The 19,081-nt window shown below is 38.4% G+C and overlaps 1 protein-coding gene across 1 annotated transcript in view; it reads right to left on the bottom strand.

Moving 5' to 3' along the window:
• Positions 1–9,924: 9,924 nt before the first annotated feature.
• The window catches only part of ALX1 (ALX homeobox 1), a 34,591-nt gene continuing 25,434 nt past the window's right edge, over positions 9,925–19,081 (bottom strand). The window contains exon 4 of the mRNA XM_058190956.1: positions 9,925–10,478. Coding sequence (XP_058046939.1) covers positions 10,164–10,478 — 315 coding nt within the window. The 3' untranslated portion in view covers positions 9,925–10,163. The remainder of the gene's footprint in view (positions 10,479–19,081) is intronic.

Below are 19,081 nucleotides of genomic sequence, written 5' to 3'. Positions count from 1 at the left end.
TCCCTGCGGTGTTGGGTGGCGGTCAGAAAGTCTAGGCGAAGAAGAGTGATCTGACCATGATAAAGGTTCGATGACTATTTCCTTTAAGTCCAGATCTCTCAACCACTGACCAGAGACAAAAATCAAATCGAGTGTACCACCCCCAGTGTGGGTAGGGCCATCAACTACTTGAGTCAGGTCCAAGGCCGTCATGGAAGCCGTGAACTCCCGAGCTGCTGTCGATGACGAGCTGGAAGATGGCAAGTTAAAGTCCCCCATGACTAAAAGTCTGGGGGTTTCAACTGCCACCCCAGCAAGCACCTCCAGGAGCTCGGGCAGGGCAGCTGTCACGTAGCAAGGAGCCAGGTACGCGACCAGCAAGCCCATCTGACATCTATGGCCCCACTTCACAAGGAGGGATTCACACCCGACAATCTGAGGTACAGTGGTCTCCCTCGGCTCCAGACTCTCTCTAATCACAACCGCCACCCCCCCACCCCTACCCTGGGCTCTCGGCTGATGAAATGCACGGAAACCTGGTGGGCACATCTGTACCAGGGGCACGCCCCCTTCTGCGCCCAACCAGGTCTCCGTAATGCCTATAAAGTCCGCGGCACCCCCCTGAATAAGGTCGTAAATTAGGGGGGCCTTATTGGCCACGGACCGTGCATTACACAACATCAGCCGAAGGCCCAGGCTCTGAGGGTCTTGACTATCCGGGGAACGGGAGAAGTCTGGGGGCTCGGGGCGCGCGATCGCCTGCAAGTATCGAGCGCGCGCCCCCTTAACACGATCCGAGCCCCCGCTTCCGCCAAATCTGCCCCTCCCCCAAACCGTGCAAATAGCACCACCCTCCACCAATGGAACCTGAAATCCCCCCATAACCTTTGGACCTATTAGCTCACCGCCACGAGCATGCGCAGGAACTGATACCCCACCCGGCGGGTTTCCCCCAACACCCGCCCTACCCCTCCCACCCCTTAAAAATGCCCTATCTAAAAACCCCCAAAGGCTCTTCCTCTTCGCATGCCACCTCTGTGGATCCCAAGATCCGTCATTGAGGCCGGCCCTTGGTAATAAAACGGGCCATTCCTGCGAGGCGGGGGCACCTCGCAGGCGCAAGAGTTCCTGTACCGAATAACATAGGCGAATCGTGAAAATAATACTACTTCGCTAGGGGATAACAGTCGCCGGGAGATGATCATTGTCCAGGATGGCAGAATATTAGTCCATAGTACTTCACACGGATACCCATCATCCGATGGTGGCTGATAATGTTGATAAATAGGCTAAAGATGGAAAGGTGGAAAAAATAGCCCAGTCCAAAAATCCATGGGGGAAAACGAGGTGGGTGGGTAGATCTTCTACCACCCTCGGCACTGTCTACAGCTGTTCTTGGGTACATCCACCGGTAGATCTCAAATCGGTCTCCAAGTCTCTTCCACCATAATTCCAAAGAGCAATCCTGGCCAAAGATCCCAAAAGGCCAGATAAGTGCAGATGACAGTGCACAAATAATAGTGGGAGAAACGGGCCCCCAAAGGCCGGGACACCTCCCATAGTCACCACGCCAATTCCCTTCGTTAAGATGGTTCCCTTCGTTCAGATGGTTCAAAGATAAAAATCCTCCAGGCAAGCCCCAGGCAAGCCCCACATTCCAAAGGCCTGGCCACTCCTCAGATCCAGGGCCTTTCCCAAAAACCGGGCCAGGCACCTCTGAGGAAGGCCGGTCAGATGTAATAGGCCGTAGATCCCAGATACGGCATAAGTGGGGTAAAACGTCCTCAGAGCCCCTCCCTGCAGGGAAGGCAGTGGAAAAGCCGGTAATGGAAAAGCCGGCAGTGGAAAAGCCGGTAAGCTCACAACCCCCTTCGTCCCGAGAGAGCCAGGCTGGGGGGAGGAAAACGTACCCAAAGTAGTCCAGCGCTCAACAATCACAGTCCACAGTCCACAGGCCATGATGGGCTGACAAGCCTATGATCCGCGGCTGCGGCCTCGCCCCGCACCACGCACCCAGGAAATGGCCGCCGTTCGCCGCTCTCCCTCACCCGGCCTCGCTCTCGGCAGCCGTGTCACCGAAAAGGCCCGCAGACCTCTCCCACGGCTGCCGAGAAGCTGATAAAGCGGGCTGGGGGGTACAGGCGGCTCGGCTAGCCGTCTGGGTGATGCCATCCCGCATCGATCATCCCGTCGGCGGCTCCGTTCACCTAGCGAGCCATCTTGCGCATGCGCAGAGCCTTTTTATCTCACCCACTAGAATTTTTTATTATATTGTGAAGTGTAATGGATGTTGAGTTCTAAATTTCTGTGAGTGACCAAAAATTCTCAATGTTTGTGCTTAGTTATCAGCATACATAAGTCATCACTTTGTTTCATATGTTTGCATATGTTTAACACATCCCCAGAATATCCCCAGCTCTCTGGAAAAGGGTGTAAAGTTGAGAAAGGCAGAAAGAAAGAGAATAAAGGGACAACCAAGCTACAAGGTGGATGGGTTTAGTTACAGTGGAAGACTTCAAAGATCTGGTTAAGGATGGGTAAGGAAGATAGGAAAAATCTATCTATGCATTCATTAGAAGTTGAAAACAAAAGGTTCTTTTTTATTTTGTTTTCAATAGCTACTGCATGTATGGGGGGGAAGGGAGGTAGTCATGATAATCACTCAGTACATTCAGTACAGAATTATTCTTCTTCTAGATTTAATATGGCATCCCCCACTGAAACATGATACTTAATGAATTGACTTTTGGTCAGTTGTCATTTTTTAATATCATTTGTCCCATGCGGTTGCTTATTGAAATAGGGGGATTTGGAGGAAAGGCAACAAATAAATGTAATCAACAAATCAACTGTAGAATAGATCTGCAGGATTTGAATCCCAAGGACCCCTCATGTTCCCTCACATTTAAAAGTTGTCATCAACCTTAATGTGACAGAAGAATAATATTATAGGCATGAGATTGAATAATCAAATTAGCTATATTGAATTTTATTACTTTTAGGTGCTAATGTAATCTAGTCAATATTTTTCACTACATTTTTAACTGTGGCCCCAGTATGTGTGTGTGTGTGTGTGTGTGTGTGTGTGTGTGTGTGTGTGTGTGTGTGTGTGTTTTCTGGCTGGCTTCACAACTCTTGCTAAAATGTCTCTGGTTTCTATGCTTGTTGTGGTTAAGATTCCCTGGCAATGATAATATATGCTTTGATCACTACTGCAATCCAGTCTACATGGGGTAGCTTTTGGAGATAATTTGGAAATTGCAATCTAGAATGCAATACCAATACCAGTTAGATGGCAGAGCAATCTCACCAGTTCAGGTTAATCCCATGTTGAAGTCACTGTGCTGCTTACCAAGAGTTTCCAGAAGTAAAAACAGTCAGTTTGAACATACAGTACCATATCCAATCAAAGGCAGTAAAGGCATCATTATGAGATATTCATGGCAATCAGGGAGAAATAATGTGTGTCCTCATTGGCTGCATTGACTGCATTCAGGAGAACCATCCAAAAAAGTTTTTGAGGGTTGTGTGGAAGATGATTTAGCCTGCTATAATTCTAGCCAGATTTTCTTATCATTGAGCACCACTGCAAACAGTTTAGACAGATATTTACAGACAAAACATTTTAAGCTTATGTGGGGTTTCTGTCACTTTGGGAAGTACCATACCTAGTTTGGACCCCTTTCATTAAACCTAAGCCCTTGTTTGGCAATTTGTTAAAGAAGTGATGGTTTTGCATCAGAAGTTCTGAGATGAAGTGGATTGTTTTTATCCTTTCCAGTCTTGGTTCATACTTGAATTTGGCAAGGAGATATTGTGAAATAGATTACTGTATAGTGGGAGGAGGCGGGAGAGTACACCTTGTTGATAATCTGTTTTCAAAAGCCCTCAAGTATTGCGATTCATCTTATGAAATTAAGTGTCTTTGGAGTTGAAACAAATCTATCTTTAAAAAATTAATTTTGTTATTATTTTAGTTTTATGTTTTATACATGACATGCTTTTAATGTTGCTTTTATGACTGTTTTTACTGTATTTTTGCAAGCCACTCAGAACTAACAAGCGGTGGGCGCCATATCAATTTTTCTATAGGTAAAGTCAATGTGGCTATATATGCCACCTTAGTAGGAAGCATGCAAATGGCAATTTAAAGACCCAAGGCTTGGTTGACAGTATATTAATAGTAGAAGGAACTACTGAACCATAATGTGGTAGTCAGCAGTCTTTGATGCAGTATCTCCTCTTGTCCTCTTGTAATTTTATTTCCTAGACTTTCTTTCTGCAAAGAGATTGTCTTCCCTTCCTGTCTGAAGTTCAGGGGTTGTGAGAAAAAAAGCAAGAATGAGCAAAGGCTGGCCTGTATCCTGTTCTACTCAAGGCCCAATCTCAAGTATTCCTTTATTTCAATTAAGTTGTATTTGCCTTTCTGAACTTGGGAGAATGTTTCTTTCAAAGAAGCGAATATTTCGTTCATCTGAAGGAGTCCGGAATGTGACAGGGGAAAGGGAGGAGAAGTAAATCAAAGCAGATAGCAATTCACCAGATGTAAAGTATTTTTCTTCAATGCCCCCTCCCTCTTCCATCTTCCCTCCCTTCATCCCAACACACACATGCCTTGTTTTTTTTCTCTCCTACCAGAAGTTTCAGAATGTTTGCTGACAATTTAATTCCTTCATATAACAGAGGCACTGACATTCTGTAAAGGAGCAGAAGTTTTGTCTCGCTCCTGATGAAGAGCCAGAGGGAGTTTTGCCTTGAATCATCTGCAACTCAACACACCACAGACAAACCTTGACTAAGATGGACTGCAGTCAGTTTGAAAGTTCAACTCAAGTTTGAACTATTATAGCTCTTCTTCCAACTTTGTAAATTCATTTTTCAGCTTTGTAAAAGTTTGGAATTGGCAACATTGCCTGTATTTTCTTACCTTGCCTTAGAATGCAGAAGAAAAAGGGATTCCTGAGAGCTTTGAGTCACTTCATCAAGATGCCTTTAGTATTGAAGAATGGCTCCCAAGTATGAAATATATAGTCAAGGGTTAGTAAATAGTAAATGATGAACTGGACTTAGAGAGCCTTTGAGCAGAATTTTACTCACAGAGACTCCCTCCATCCCTTATGCCCCCCATCCCATACAAACAATAGTGTGGACATGATACAGGAGGCTGCCGGGAATAGAAGAGTGGATGAAACTCCCCTGTCCTTTACTGGCTTTCATGGGTTGTGACCTGCAAAATTCTTTAAGGGGAGAAGCATACAAAAAAAGACTACCTTGGATTTAGATTCAATGAGAGAGAGAGAGAGAGAGAGAGAGAGAGAGAGAGAGAGAGAGAGAGAGAGAGAGAGAGAGAACAGGTCTCTTTAAAATGTGAATGGGGAGAAATCAAATATTTAGTCAATTACTATGGACATGTATTATGGATGGGGAAAAAAACACAACTTCTACAGATACTGAGAATATTCATTATGTGCAGTATAAAATCCAGAAGCTTTAAAAATGAGGGAACCACCAAAAGTGAATTAGAAGTGTTAGGAGAGGAAAGAGTGGGAAATGAGTAATAGTTGGCAAAAGTAGGAAAGAAGGAATCAGAAATTCATGAATCATTTAATCATTTCATTTTTGTCTTTCTCCTAATTTATAATCTTATCCCAATAACAGGACAGACACAATCCTTGACAACAAAATAAATATCCATTAAATATTTTTTGAAAGTATATTAAAATTTTAAGAGAACCTGCTTATTTATTGTTTTCAAGATCCCATTGAAAAAAGGTATAGGAAATCTTTTTCTAAACTTTCTTTAAAAAACATGTCCCACAATTGCAGAATAGCTTTTAATGGCTATTGTACTTAAGATGTTGCTTAAAGATGTTGCCATGTTGCTTAAAGATAAATCCTTTACCAGCATATTTGTAAATATGTTTGTCAGATTTATGCGTAGTGTCAGAAAGATATTCTCTTGCATATTTATTTTTCTACTAATTGTCATATTTTTAGAAAATTAATTAAGATAAGAATTTTTTTAAAAAAATCTCTGATAGACTCATATTTACAAATGGTAGCCAAGGAATATGTATGAATATATCATATTTCATTACATAATCATCCACATAATGCAAATAAGTGATGTCTTGGAAAATTCTTTTTTGTCCCTCTTTTATATTGATACTATTGGTGTTTTAATAGAGGTATCCTGATGTTGAGAAATAGTTGGAAAATTTCTTCTTCCTATAAGAAAATCAAAGCAATTTTTCTGTCTATACCAAGGTGTCAAACTCGCGGCATCACGTGGTTGTCATGTGATGTATCGTGACTTTTTTCCCCTTTGCTAAATGGCAAGTGGGCATGGCCAGCACGTGACGCATATGGCCAGCAAAGGCCGTGAGTTTCACACCCCTGGTCTATATTATTAATAGAAAATTTGTCAAAAACCATTTGTGTCCAAATCCATTTGGACTTTGCATTTTCATACTACCAGTACCAAAATAAGTTATAAGTTTACCATATGTAAATGTACCATACCTTTCAGCTGTTATTAACATATTACAAGTGAATGGATTGTTATAAAAAAAAATTCTGGTTTTGACTGCTATTAAATATTATATTGAAACTCAATTATAGTGCTTTAGACAACTGTCCTCAAACATCTTATGAATGCGCGGATTATTTTGGAGACTATCAATCTCTCCTGATTGTCATTAAATAACTGTAGAAAAATTGTATGTTTGTCTTATTTATTATTTATTTATTATTCATATTTATATACTGCCCTATCTCCCGAAGGACTCAGGGCGGTTCACAGGCATATAAAACACTTATATACAATTTAAAATAAACATTAAAAAACTTATTCTAATGCCCAATTATTAAAACTAGAAATATAAATATTAAGACCAATTTAAAACCCCTATAAAATTTAAAATCTACACCAGTCCTGCACAGATGAATAAATGTGTCTTGAGCTCACGACGGAAGGTCCGGAGGTCCGGAAGTTGACGGAGTCCTGGGGGGAGTTCGTTCCAGAGGGTGGGAGCCCCCACAGAGAAGGCCCTTCCCCTGGGCGTCGCCAGACGACACTGCCTAGCTGGCGGCACCCTGAGGAGTCCCTCTCTGTGAGAGCGCACGGGTCGGTGAGAGGTATCCGGTAGCAGTAGGCGGTCCCGTAAATAACCCGGCCCTATGCCATGGAGCGCTTTGAAGGTGGTTACCAAAACCTTGAAGCGCACCCGGAAGGCCACAGGTAGCCAGTGCAGCCTGCGCAGGATTGGTGTCATACGGGAGCCACGAGGGGCTCCCTCTATAACCTTCCTATAACCATTAAAATTAGCAGAACCTAGATTCAATGGTATTTTTAAAAAATCAATCGTATCTTTATATGTTGAAGTACAGGTTCATTTAGAAGACCTATTAAGGAAAAAAATCTGTTGTAGATAAGTTTGCCATAGATACTACCACTTCCTAATTCCTCATTACTCACAAGATGCTCAATATAACCATATCAGTAATAATATTTGATAAATTTAATCAGTAACTTGGACCAACGGGGAAGAATGCAATTCCAGTATTAAAAAACATCTAATCTTTCTTCTTTGCTCAGTCTAGTCTTCACACTAAAATAACAAAGCCAGTAAATATGTAATTTTGCTTCTGCACCTATTTGTTGTGCCTCTAACACTTCCTTTTTTCCTGTGGGTGTCTTCCCTTTGTCATAACTGAGATGCTTTCTCAATGGAGCTATACCATTTTTTCCACTATGTTAATAGTAACTTTGCCTGGGTATATTTTTTGTAACTTAGATAGAGTCTTCTATTCACAATCTAAAAAAATATTCAAAAATAAAATTTATTGGGAGGACTGCAAGGAGTGGCAGGGGGAATTCAACAGCCAAATGATTTAAGTGTGAAGGCTAAGACACTGTGTTAAAATGCTATCCATTATTCCTCTGCAGGCATAAAAGTACACCAGCATAAAATTTGCCTGAGATGTATCCAGCATCAACAGCAGCAGCAGGTTCTGCCTTAAAATTTGAATGTGGACCAGGTAAGTAAAGCAACTGATGCTTTGTTTCTCTCCTACTAGACATTATATGCCAGCAGGAAACCACAGCCAACTGTTCTTCCTAACTTAACTGGGTCAAGTGGAGATAGAGATTGGAGTGGTGCATTCAGCACCATGCCAATTTGCCCAGAAAAAAAAAGATCAGAGGTATTCTGTGCCTGTGACCTGTCAACTGGTCAATGTCTCAGCACTAGCCTGTTTTCTTTTTCTTTTCTTTCTTTTTTTTTAAACACAGGCTCGGAAATTCCTCTGAAAGAGCTCTAAACCTGTGTCTAAAAATAGCCTGGCTGACAAGCCACAGATGGAGGAGCAGAACAGGGTGAAGCAAGAGGCAGTAACTGATGAGTGTGCTTTATTTGCATCTACCGCAGCAAGAGAATGATAGCAAGTCCTCATGCTCAACAGCTTCTGAAAGGAGCCCCTGAATAGCAAACTGACATAAAGTGGTGACACCCCCCCCAATAATAATCAGAAGTTAGAGTCACACCATACTTTCCTTTTTAGCAGAAGCAGTCAAAAACATGTAAACCAATCAACTGTGACAGAACTAGCAACACCCACCTGACAGAACCAACCTTATTTCCAGGTTTTAAATCAGCCTTTTGTGAAGCACAGGACAAGCATTCTGTCAAGAGAGTCCTGCTTTTTAAGCTTACGTCTACGGTTCTTCCCAATGTCCACTGAAACCATATTTTTGAAAACAAACAAACTGAGGTAATATTCTTTCAAAAGGTCGCTAAATTTATGTGCCTAAGGCTCCTGATTTGGAAAGGACTTTGGAAAGCCCTGATCAGGCATCATGTGTATAGCTGCCTCTTTGGAAGCCAATTTCCCATCTCTTCTCAACCCAGACCAACTGGTCATGGAAGGCTGCTTGCAGTAACCAACATGGCCAATAGGAGCTAGGCAAATTCTGGCACTTAAGCGGGGCATCATTAAAATCAAGGAGATTGATTGTAGATCATATCAAGGCCTCCAAATAAGCAAATACCTCATCTGTTTAGTGGAGATGAAACAAAAGCAGCGTCACAAAGACGAGCCATATAAAAAACAGTTTGCAGGACATAGTTTGTGCCACTATGGGCCCTTGCTGTTAGATAGAGGAAGGAACCTGGATATCCTAAAAGAAAGCATGGCTGCCTGGTAAGGCAGCCAAATACAAGATTCTGCTCACTGAAACATGTTGCTTCATATTTTATGTTCATATGCAAAATTATACCTACACATGAAGTTTGATATACCGGTACTTCCTTTATATGTAGATACGTTTTATGTGAAGCATTTCATGGAGATCTATGTTTATTTACCTGTTGTGGTGCACAAACATTCTTAATGTCATGCAGCAAATGTAGACTTTTTACAGCAAATAAGGAGTTAACATTATAAGTTGTAGCTGTTCAGGAGTGCAGAGAATTAGCTCACCTGAAAGAATAAGATGGCAAATTTGAAGAAACAGTAAGAAATTGCCCTGGTGGTGCTTAGTGGTACTATATGCCAACAAACCTGAAATGGCACACATTGTAAAGCAGACAGTTACCAAAGTTCCAGAAAAACTCATCATGTTCATGGGAAGCAATTTTTAAGAAGGATGCATTATCAAATGAATAAATGCATAACTCCTTTTTTGTTAAACAGAAAGGGAAAAACATTTCATTCAACACACCACTTATTAAAAGGTTTCCTTTAGAAAGAAAACCTTTCTAAAATTTCTTGTAACAATTTTTTTCTCTGTCAAGCCCTGCTTATGAATAAGCCATCTACCTTGACATTACACTTGCATCAAACAATATGCAGCACACTTACTTGTTTAATAGGTTTATTATTTTTTTGTAGATTTTACAATTATATTTCATCAACTGATACAACAAAACATATCTGGCTATTTTAAGAGGGCTTTTGGAGATTGGCATGTGGTGGTTCCATTCATATACATTGATGCTTAAATGCTAAATAGCATATTGGATATTTATTCAAGCAGGCTTCTTTGTACATCCTGATCACAAGCAATTCTTCACACAGCAGCTTATTGTTGAGTCCTTTAATTATAGAAACAAGAATGGTGGTGGAGGAGGAGGACAGCTTTTTTTTTAATGTCTGACCTTGAAATGGAAAGAGATTCTGTTATATTACATAGCCCAGGAAATATTAGCAGTATGTTCCTTGGCTTTCATTCGTAAAACTGCAATACTGGAAGACCTCCGTTCAAATTCTGGCTTCGTTTCAAATGCATGTCCATTAGTTCCGGAAAGTAAAGAGTCAGTAAAGAAGTTATTAAGGGGAACATGGCTGAACTGGCTCTGATGATTTGAAAAGCCAGAGTACCCAGAATCTGTCCGAGGAGAATGGGAATAAGGGGTCATACAAGAGGAAGTATCCCGTGGAAGCATGCAGGAAGTCACCGAACTGCTAGCTGCATTTCCTGCCCACAAATTATTCTGAATCTGGAACATATAAACAAGACAAAATTAAATGTATATTTCAAACATCTTTTTCTTCCTCTAGTTTCATTTTTCATTGAATCTATTGTCAATACAGCTGGCAATAGGATAATATTAAGTTTATGCAAATGAAAAATAGAAATTCAAATGAGAACTGTAATTTTCTGAAGGAGTTGACAAAGTAACAAAGCTGATCTTGAATATTCTGTCTTTCACTAGGGAACTATCATTTGCTGACTTGTCTTAGGCTAGAAAATAGCTTTGGCCATGTTTGGTCATAACCAACTTCCCCAAAGTAAAATTCGACAGTGAATGCAACACTAAAAAGTTTGACAAAATACTTGGTAGCCATTCATGGAACGTAGAAGCACTTGTTTTATTGCCCCTAATATTAGGGCCTGTGTTTTCTGAGGAAATTAATATCTTGCTTACAGTCCCTTCACAATAGATTGAGGTAGAGTTTTAACAGAAACTCTCAGTCAATGTCATGAGCAACTTTGTGCTTCATTTTTGCAGGAAGACTGATACCAACGTGATGATTCTCCTGCAGAAACACATGCATATAATGAAATATTTTCTGGGCACAGAGTTTATAAGTCTGACTTGTACAACAATGAAACTTATATATTTAATGAAAAAGAAGGATACCTCTGCATTTCATTTCAACCTTGAAAATAAAGTTGTATCTAGTGTATTTAGAACTTTTATTTATTTTGGTAATTTCTCACAACTATTGATATATTTATTTCCTATTGATAGGATAGCTCAGTGATGCCTTCTGAAATTTTTCATTAGCCACTGGAAGATGGCATAAATTCGAGAGGGTTTTTTCCCCCCTACACTATAAAGAATGGCTGCCACATACTCCAAACATATCTGGATCTACATAATGGTCTGAAAGCCAACAGTTACTATTAATAGTACCTTTGGGTACAATAAGTGTCACTCTCAAAAAATATTTTAGAAAATTTCTTCTCTCCCTAGAGAAATGTAGTCAATGATCACTTAATTCGTCTGCCCATGGAAAGTGTAAAAGATTTGTAGGAGACATTTGTACACAGCTGTAGGTTCATTCCTTAACTTGAAATTAGCTTTGTATACAGCAGCAAACATGTACAACTATTCTGAAAATCACTGCAGAAATGGAAGCAATCTATAAAGCTAAACATCATTATGTAGGGAGAATTTAACCCTGTCCTCTGACCTTGGATCTGGACCAAAGAAAGAATCAGAATATCAACTACTATTGTCTGACAACAAAAGGACAGATTCATTTCAGCTGTAGTGGGGAAATAATGCCATACTTGGAAACCTTTGTTCATAAGATATTTTCAAACAACTGCAAGCCGGAGCCAAAGTAACTGAGAAAAAGTCAATTTTCTTTATCCTAATCTTCCCTATTAAATTCTTAGGTGATTAAATGAATAAACTGGAAATAGGATTGCATTCTGTTTGAGAATGTCTTCTGCACATATAAAACTGAATATGCACAGGAGCTGTAGGAATAAATAGAAAATCCCAGCAAGGGCTACAAAAGTGATTGTACATATGGTTGTATATTTACTGATGTCTGACATATATTTCTGTTCTCTTTTCTGATTATTTCATAGCAACATTTGAATGGCAAGAATGAGAATACAAAGTGCTCCTTACTCACATGATTCTTAGCATCCTTCCCTCTTTTCATATATTCCATTTCTCAAAAATCCTCTTGTACAGATGTTCCAACATCCAATGGAGCACTTCTGGAATGTCAGAGAAGTCATACTGGCATTCCTTATGTCTAGCAAGGACCACTTTTATGGTCTCTAAGAGATCACCATATCATCTCAACTTACTAACCCATGGTTGGGCCACATTTAGGATTATATTAATGTGGCTGAAGGTATGCTGCCCCACTTGCCCCAAGAATTCCCATCCCAGACCCACTCATATCTGTCGACACATCCCCAAAAGTCAAATACTGCCAATTGTGTGTGCTTATTTGTGGGATATATTTAAATCAAAGCAGAACCACAAACACTTCTGCTGTTAATATATTTTAGAACATTGATATTATTTACAGTAATCAAATTCATAAAGTTATGGTTCCAAATAGCTCAAAAATTCTAGAAAAGTCTAACCCTTCATCCTTTTTCTTTTGAGGGGGGGAGATTAGGCCCCGATTAGGTTTCAATTTAATTTTGTTCAAAATAAATTTATAACATTCCATATGGCAATTGTTATGTCAATAATTATCTTACACTTTCATTAAGCAAATAATTATTAATATCAGTATAATCCAAAATTTTTCAAAAAACTGGCACAGAAAAAAAATGCAAGAATCTTGCTTGCAACACCCAGTTCTAATTAAACCATGCAAACCAATTTCCACACAAGTGACAAACTCTGAACAACTAAGTTCCTTTTTGCTTTAGCATAGGTAGCAAATTTTAGATTAGAGTGCCATCCAAACTTTCTTAGCATCTAATGGATTTTGGCTTTAACATTTGCCATTTGATCTTACATTTTATCAGGGTATGTATCTGAACTCCCAAAGAACATTAAAAGGATGTTAAAAATACATGGGAAATGGACAAAAACAGAATTCATGGCTGATTTCCATGACAAAACCAAGCCTATGTCTTATTCAAATAAAAGAAGTCAAATTAAGAAGTCAACTTCACCAACCGTTCCTCCATAGCGAATAGTATAAAATCTTTCCATCTCTGTGAATATAAGCCTAACCTAACCACAATAATCATATACTGAAATTAACTTCCGTGACTTCTTTTAACTGGTTATCCATTAACAACAAAAGAAAAGGTTATGGATCAGGGGTGAAATCCAGCAGGTTCTGACAGGTTCTGGAGAACCGGTAGTGAAAATTTTGAGTAGTTCGGAGAACCGGTAGTGGAAATTTTGAGTAGTTCGGAAAAACCGGCAAATGCCACCTCTGGCTGGCCCCAGAGTGGGGTGGGAATGGAGATTTTGCAGTAGCCTTCCCCAGGAGTGGGGTGGGAATGGAGATTTTGCAGTAGCCTTCCCCTGCCACGCCCACCAAGCCACGCCCACAGGACCGGTAGGGAAAAATTTTAGATTTCACCCCTGTTCTGGATGCAATTGAATATTGAGTGTTTATTGATAATTAAAATACCCTGTATTAAAATATGTATTTGAATCCATTTTTTTACCTTTTTATATGTCTATCAAGTATGATAAAATGTCCCTTCATGTTGTTCACATTTCCAACATACATTTAAAATACATTCTCCATGCTTTCTCTAGTGTCATGTACCAACAATACTTTTTTTATATAAAAATTGTCTTTCAGATGATAACACACGGGTGTCAAACTTGCACCCTGCGGACCAGATGCGACACACACTAGCTACACCCACATCTGGTTTAGCGAAGGGGGGGAAGTCATGATATATCACGTGACAATGCTGTGATGGCACAAGTTTGACATCCCTATGATAACACAATGTAAATTTCAACCCTTTTAAACACAGAAAAAAGCCATGGGAGATTATTTCAATATATGATTACTATTGCAAGATTATTGTATGGACAGAAATAGAAAGATTTGACACTAAAGATTTGACATCTAGCAGTGAAACTGCTAGATTTTGATGAATTCCTTTGATTAAAGAATATTTATTGATGACAGGTTTTTGCATAAAAATGAAAAATGTGAACTTGTGATTATGGTTTTGATGATTACATAGGATTATAGAAAGTAGAGTACTATGATGTAACTTTAGAGAGAAGGGTTAAAATATATCTGTATTCATAGTTACCATGAAGAATATCGGTTGCTGCTACTTTATAACTTTTTTATTTCTTTTCTATTTTTCTTCAACTTTTTTCTTCCTTTGCACTTTTTGCTTTTTCTTTTATTTCTTTTTCTTTATTCCTCTTTACATTGTATTAATTTGTCATAGTTTTTATCTTCTTGTTTAAAGGTTTTAGATACAGAGCCAATAATCCCTCTTGCAACACATGGTTTAAGAGGAAGTGGCAAATGTTTTCTATGTTTTATTGCAAACTGATTGTACACTTATCATTTTAATTTGCTGTAAATCTGAAAATTTAACCACAAATGTTATGTCAGACAAAGACTTTTAAGAATTTATAAAGCTGGCAAACAACTGTGAAAAGTTTTCTTAGTGGAGAGAATATAAATTGGATAACATGAGCACAACACTTACTGCTTGGCTCATGAATCTAGTTGAACCTTAAAAGTTAGGTACTATGACTTTTATCTGTTCCACTTCTTTTAAGTAAAAGAATACATGCTGAAGACTCATTACTTAGCAAGTTATATAGTGTAAGTGTCGCCAAACAAAATTCTAAACCTAAAAATTATATTGGAATTCAAATAAATAAAATACTTTACAATAAGTAGAAAACTCTGGTATATGGGAGAGCAAACAGTGCTTGAATATAATTATTCTTGTTTAAATTTTCTGTAATCCGTGCAATATATAAAAGGTAATTCAGGGAGTTTCTGAATAAGCCTACACATAGATCTCACCTCTGGTTTCTGTTACATCACAAACATTTTAAGTTTTTCTCTTGTGGTTAACATAAAATCACCAAAGTATCCTTTAGTGTGTTTGTGCATGTGTGTGTTTATGTCTGAGTATGTTACATAGGATCTGTAAAATTTTAACAGTTTAACTCATCTGTGCAATTTTAGCCAATTAATAGGTAAAGATAACTTTAATCTATGGGACCTTGCAGAAAATATATAATTTGGCTCTAGTATGTTACCCTGCTTTAAAAAAATCAAACTAAAGGCTATGTCCTTTACAATCTTAAAGAAAAGCAATAAATATACATTCACATTTATATTTAAATGCACTTAGTTACAACCAGTGCAAATGCAGATTATTAAGCCGTTTCAAATATTCTTTAATTAACTAGCAACCTCACTGTCTATGGAGATTATCGGTCATCCAGGTCACAGTTGTCTCAAAGGTGCTTTTTCAAAAGGTAACTGGACTGAGTTAATTTTTTTTTCCTTGAGGAAGAAGAAGGAAATGATTTGCTTCTCATCCAAAAAGCTCAACTGATGAAACTTCTTGGATGAGGAGCAAAAACTTTTCTTCTTCTTCTTCTTCAAGGAAAATAAAACAGTTCAGCTGCCTTCTGAAAAAGCATCTTTGAGATAGCAGCCCCCACTATTTGCTAGATAGAAATACCAAGCCCTGCCCTCCAAATGATTTCTGGACTGTTTAATTTTCTCACCGTACCAGTGTACAGCAATGTAAGTTTGAAGAACAGGTAAAAGGAAAGTGAAATATATAACTACAAATAATAGATGCCCTACAAACTATGAGATTCTAGACATATTTCAAGAACTTCAAATTAAATGGCAGAGGAAAGAAAAGGTATATCATGCCAGCTGATATCAAAAACTAAATCAAAAGAACAATAACTGTCTTCAGTCTTATAGAAAATAAAAAGCTATAGGCAATATTGTGTCACCCGACATTATATTAGATTGGGATGGTCCAAATACCATCCTAATCTAATGTAATGTTCTTTTACAATTTTTATAATTTCAATGGACATCTATTGTGAAATTATAAAATTGCAAAAAATAAAGAGAATCTACTAATTGTACACCGAATTAGTAGATTCTCTTTATTTTTTGCAATTTTATAATTTCACAATAGATGTCCATTGAAATTATAAAAATTGTAAAATAATTATAAACAACCTAACCTTGAAAATGAAAAAATGAGCCTCAGTAATTTATCACTGAATGTCAATCTATGCTACTTAGTCAAACTGATTACCATTTTATACTGATAATGAAAAAAGTTAGAAAGGTATCAAGCTTAAAGTATCATAGCTTGGCACTTAAACCAAAACTTCAAGATGATGACAATTAAAGCTGTGTGTTAGTCTTTCAGAGATTTAGAAAAAAAATCAGACTCTCAAATTTGCACTTTGTGAAGATCCCCAGACAACTACAAAAGAGAGATGACATGCATTGTTTTTCACAAAGTGATTTTTTTCTCAATGTGAATAAATCCATCTTTACCCCTAGATTTTTCAAAATGCTAAAAAACAGAGTTGATCAGAGCAAGAACCTGATAATTTGGAATTGTGTGCCTTACTATATTCTATTGTTTGTCTGTCACCATTACCAAGGAGAGACTCTTGTATCACTCCAATTACCCCCCACATCCACAACTGACCCCACTTCAACCATTGCCTTTATGTCTTCCTGTCTTCTTCATCCATCCCCATTGTATCTGTTTTCTGGACAACAACCCTGCTCATTATTTTTATATCCAGTTTCACTTTCCATGACTTCTGGCCTGCAATTTTATAGGAATCAAGAATCAGACACAAATTTAAAACACAAATTTAATAACCCAAATAGCAAGGCAGAGGTGGGTTTCAGCAGGTTCTGACCAGTTCTGGAGAACCGGTAGCGGAAATTTTGAGTAGTTCGGAGAGCCAGTAAATACCACCTCTGACTGGCCCTGCCCCCATCTATTCTCTGCCTCCAGAGTCTCAGCTGATCGCGAAGAAACGGGGATTTTTCAGTAACCTTCCCCTGGAGTGGGGTGGAAATGGAGATTTTACAGTATCCTTTCCCTGCCACGCCTACCAAGCCATGCCACGCCCACCAAACCATGCCCAGAGAACTGGTAGTAAAAAATTTTGAAACCCACCAATGCAGCAAAAGAATCTAAGCTATTTTTTTTAATAATTGCTAAATTATTAAACTGATATCAATTATTTTTAAGTTGCAGTTTTTGATTTATTCATAATAATAAACCAAAACTTGGGTGTGATGAAACTAAAGAAAAACTCCAAACAACTCAAAACACACTGACCATGTCTCCTCAAATGATGATGAAAGATTTGCAACCAAATTGCCAAGCTCAGAGCTCAAACCAACAGTCTAACTACCAACCCGAGCTACTAATATTCAAACCAGTGGTGGGTTTCAAAATTTTTTACTACCGGTTCTGTGGGCGTGGCTTGGTGGCATGGCTTGGTGGGTGTGGCAGGGGAAGGAGACTGTAAAGTCTCCATTCCCACCCCAATTCAGGGAAAGGATACTATAAAATCCTCATTTCCTCCAGATCAACTGGGACTTGGGAGGCAGATGGGGGTGGGGGTGGGGCCAGTCAGAATTTTTACTACCGATTCTCCGAACTACTCAAAAATTCCACTACCGATTCTCCAGAACTGGTCAAAACCTGCTGAAACCCACTTCTGATTCAAATACATTTCAACTCAAGACAAGTAACTTCACCTAACATCCAAAGGACACCAATAATGCCTCTCCTGAAAAAGTTATCCACTAAGTCCCACTTCAAAGCTCTGAGCAGGCTACTTCAGAAAGACTTTAGGTATTCTCCTTCCATCATTACATGATTGCAGGGGCATCTGTGGGAGTGCACAATCAAAGCCCTGTCCTTTTAAACATATGTCGATCACAGAGTACGATCTTGATTTTTTTTTTTCTTGTTCAAATTTCGGATGCTCCTTTATCAATGTAATGTTGGCAAGAATGATATTACATAATATGATGGAAGTTAACATTATTGTTAGTTATTTGCTTTTGTACTGTATTATTTATTGCTTTAACATTTTTACTCCATTGGAATGTGCACTGTTTAGAGTCATTCATGAATGAAGTAGATTATTAGCCTAAATAAATAAAATACTGAAAGTGGCTCATGACTCATAAATAGTCTTTACTCTGTAACCATAGAAGATTTCACTATATATGTTTATTGAAATCACAGGACGGAAAGAGTTACACATGCATGAATTATCTGTATGGTCACTCAGATTTTCTAGTTCTCCTTTCTAATTCAGAATACGCAAGTACTGGTTTCATGCTATAACTTTCATATGCTCCAATCATCATAACCAATGATGAGGGATGATACACTCCAGAGAGTTGGTAGGCACTATTGTGAGGAAGACTGCAGCAAAGATATTACAAAATCAATCAATTCAATCTCTAACCATACCTAGGCAAGAAGTAAATTTTTGATAGGATAAAAACAATATGAGCAACTGTTTTACCTTTTTGCATTGTAATCTCCATTCTAAATAGTTTTACTTGGAAGTTCATCCCATGCTTTTTCTACTTGCAGAGAAATGGAGATTCTAAAGCACCTATGTTAGTTTTATTAGGACACAATATTGACAAAGAAAAGATGTTGTATTAGCATAATTACAGCTGGTTTTATAATATGTGAGATGACTCTAAATCATCTACAAGACTCCACCAGACTGTCAAAACAGAAAAAAGATGTAAAATTTCCAGACAAAAGGTCAATGCCTGAGATTTTGCTAGCAAGCCAGCTTTGGGACTTTGGAAAGAGTTGAAAGAAGTTTTCTCTGACTCTCTTTTCTTGTAATATTCCAACAGCTAATTATTTATCTCTGTAAACACTTCAGTTGTTCTGATTACAATGCTTCCTGACATTTATGAAAGGTAAAAGGGAGAAAAAAATTCCAAAATGTGTCTGAAGGAAAATAAAATTATCCAATTAACAATTCACAGAATGTAATAAAAAGAAAACAGATGGTTGGCTTCGTTACTGTTTTTATAAAATTCTTGTTCGAGCAGCTTATAG

This window comes from Ahaetulla prasina, chromosome 7 (assembly GCF_028640845.1).
Source record: "Ahaetulla prasina isolate Xishuangbanna chromosome 7, ASM2864084v1, whole genome shotgun sequence".
NCBI lineage: Eukaryota > Metazoa > Chordata > Lepidosauria > Squamata > Colubridae > Ahaetulla > Ahaetulla prasina.
This window is presented reverse-complemented; position numbering and strand designations above follow the sequence as displayed.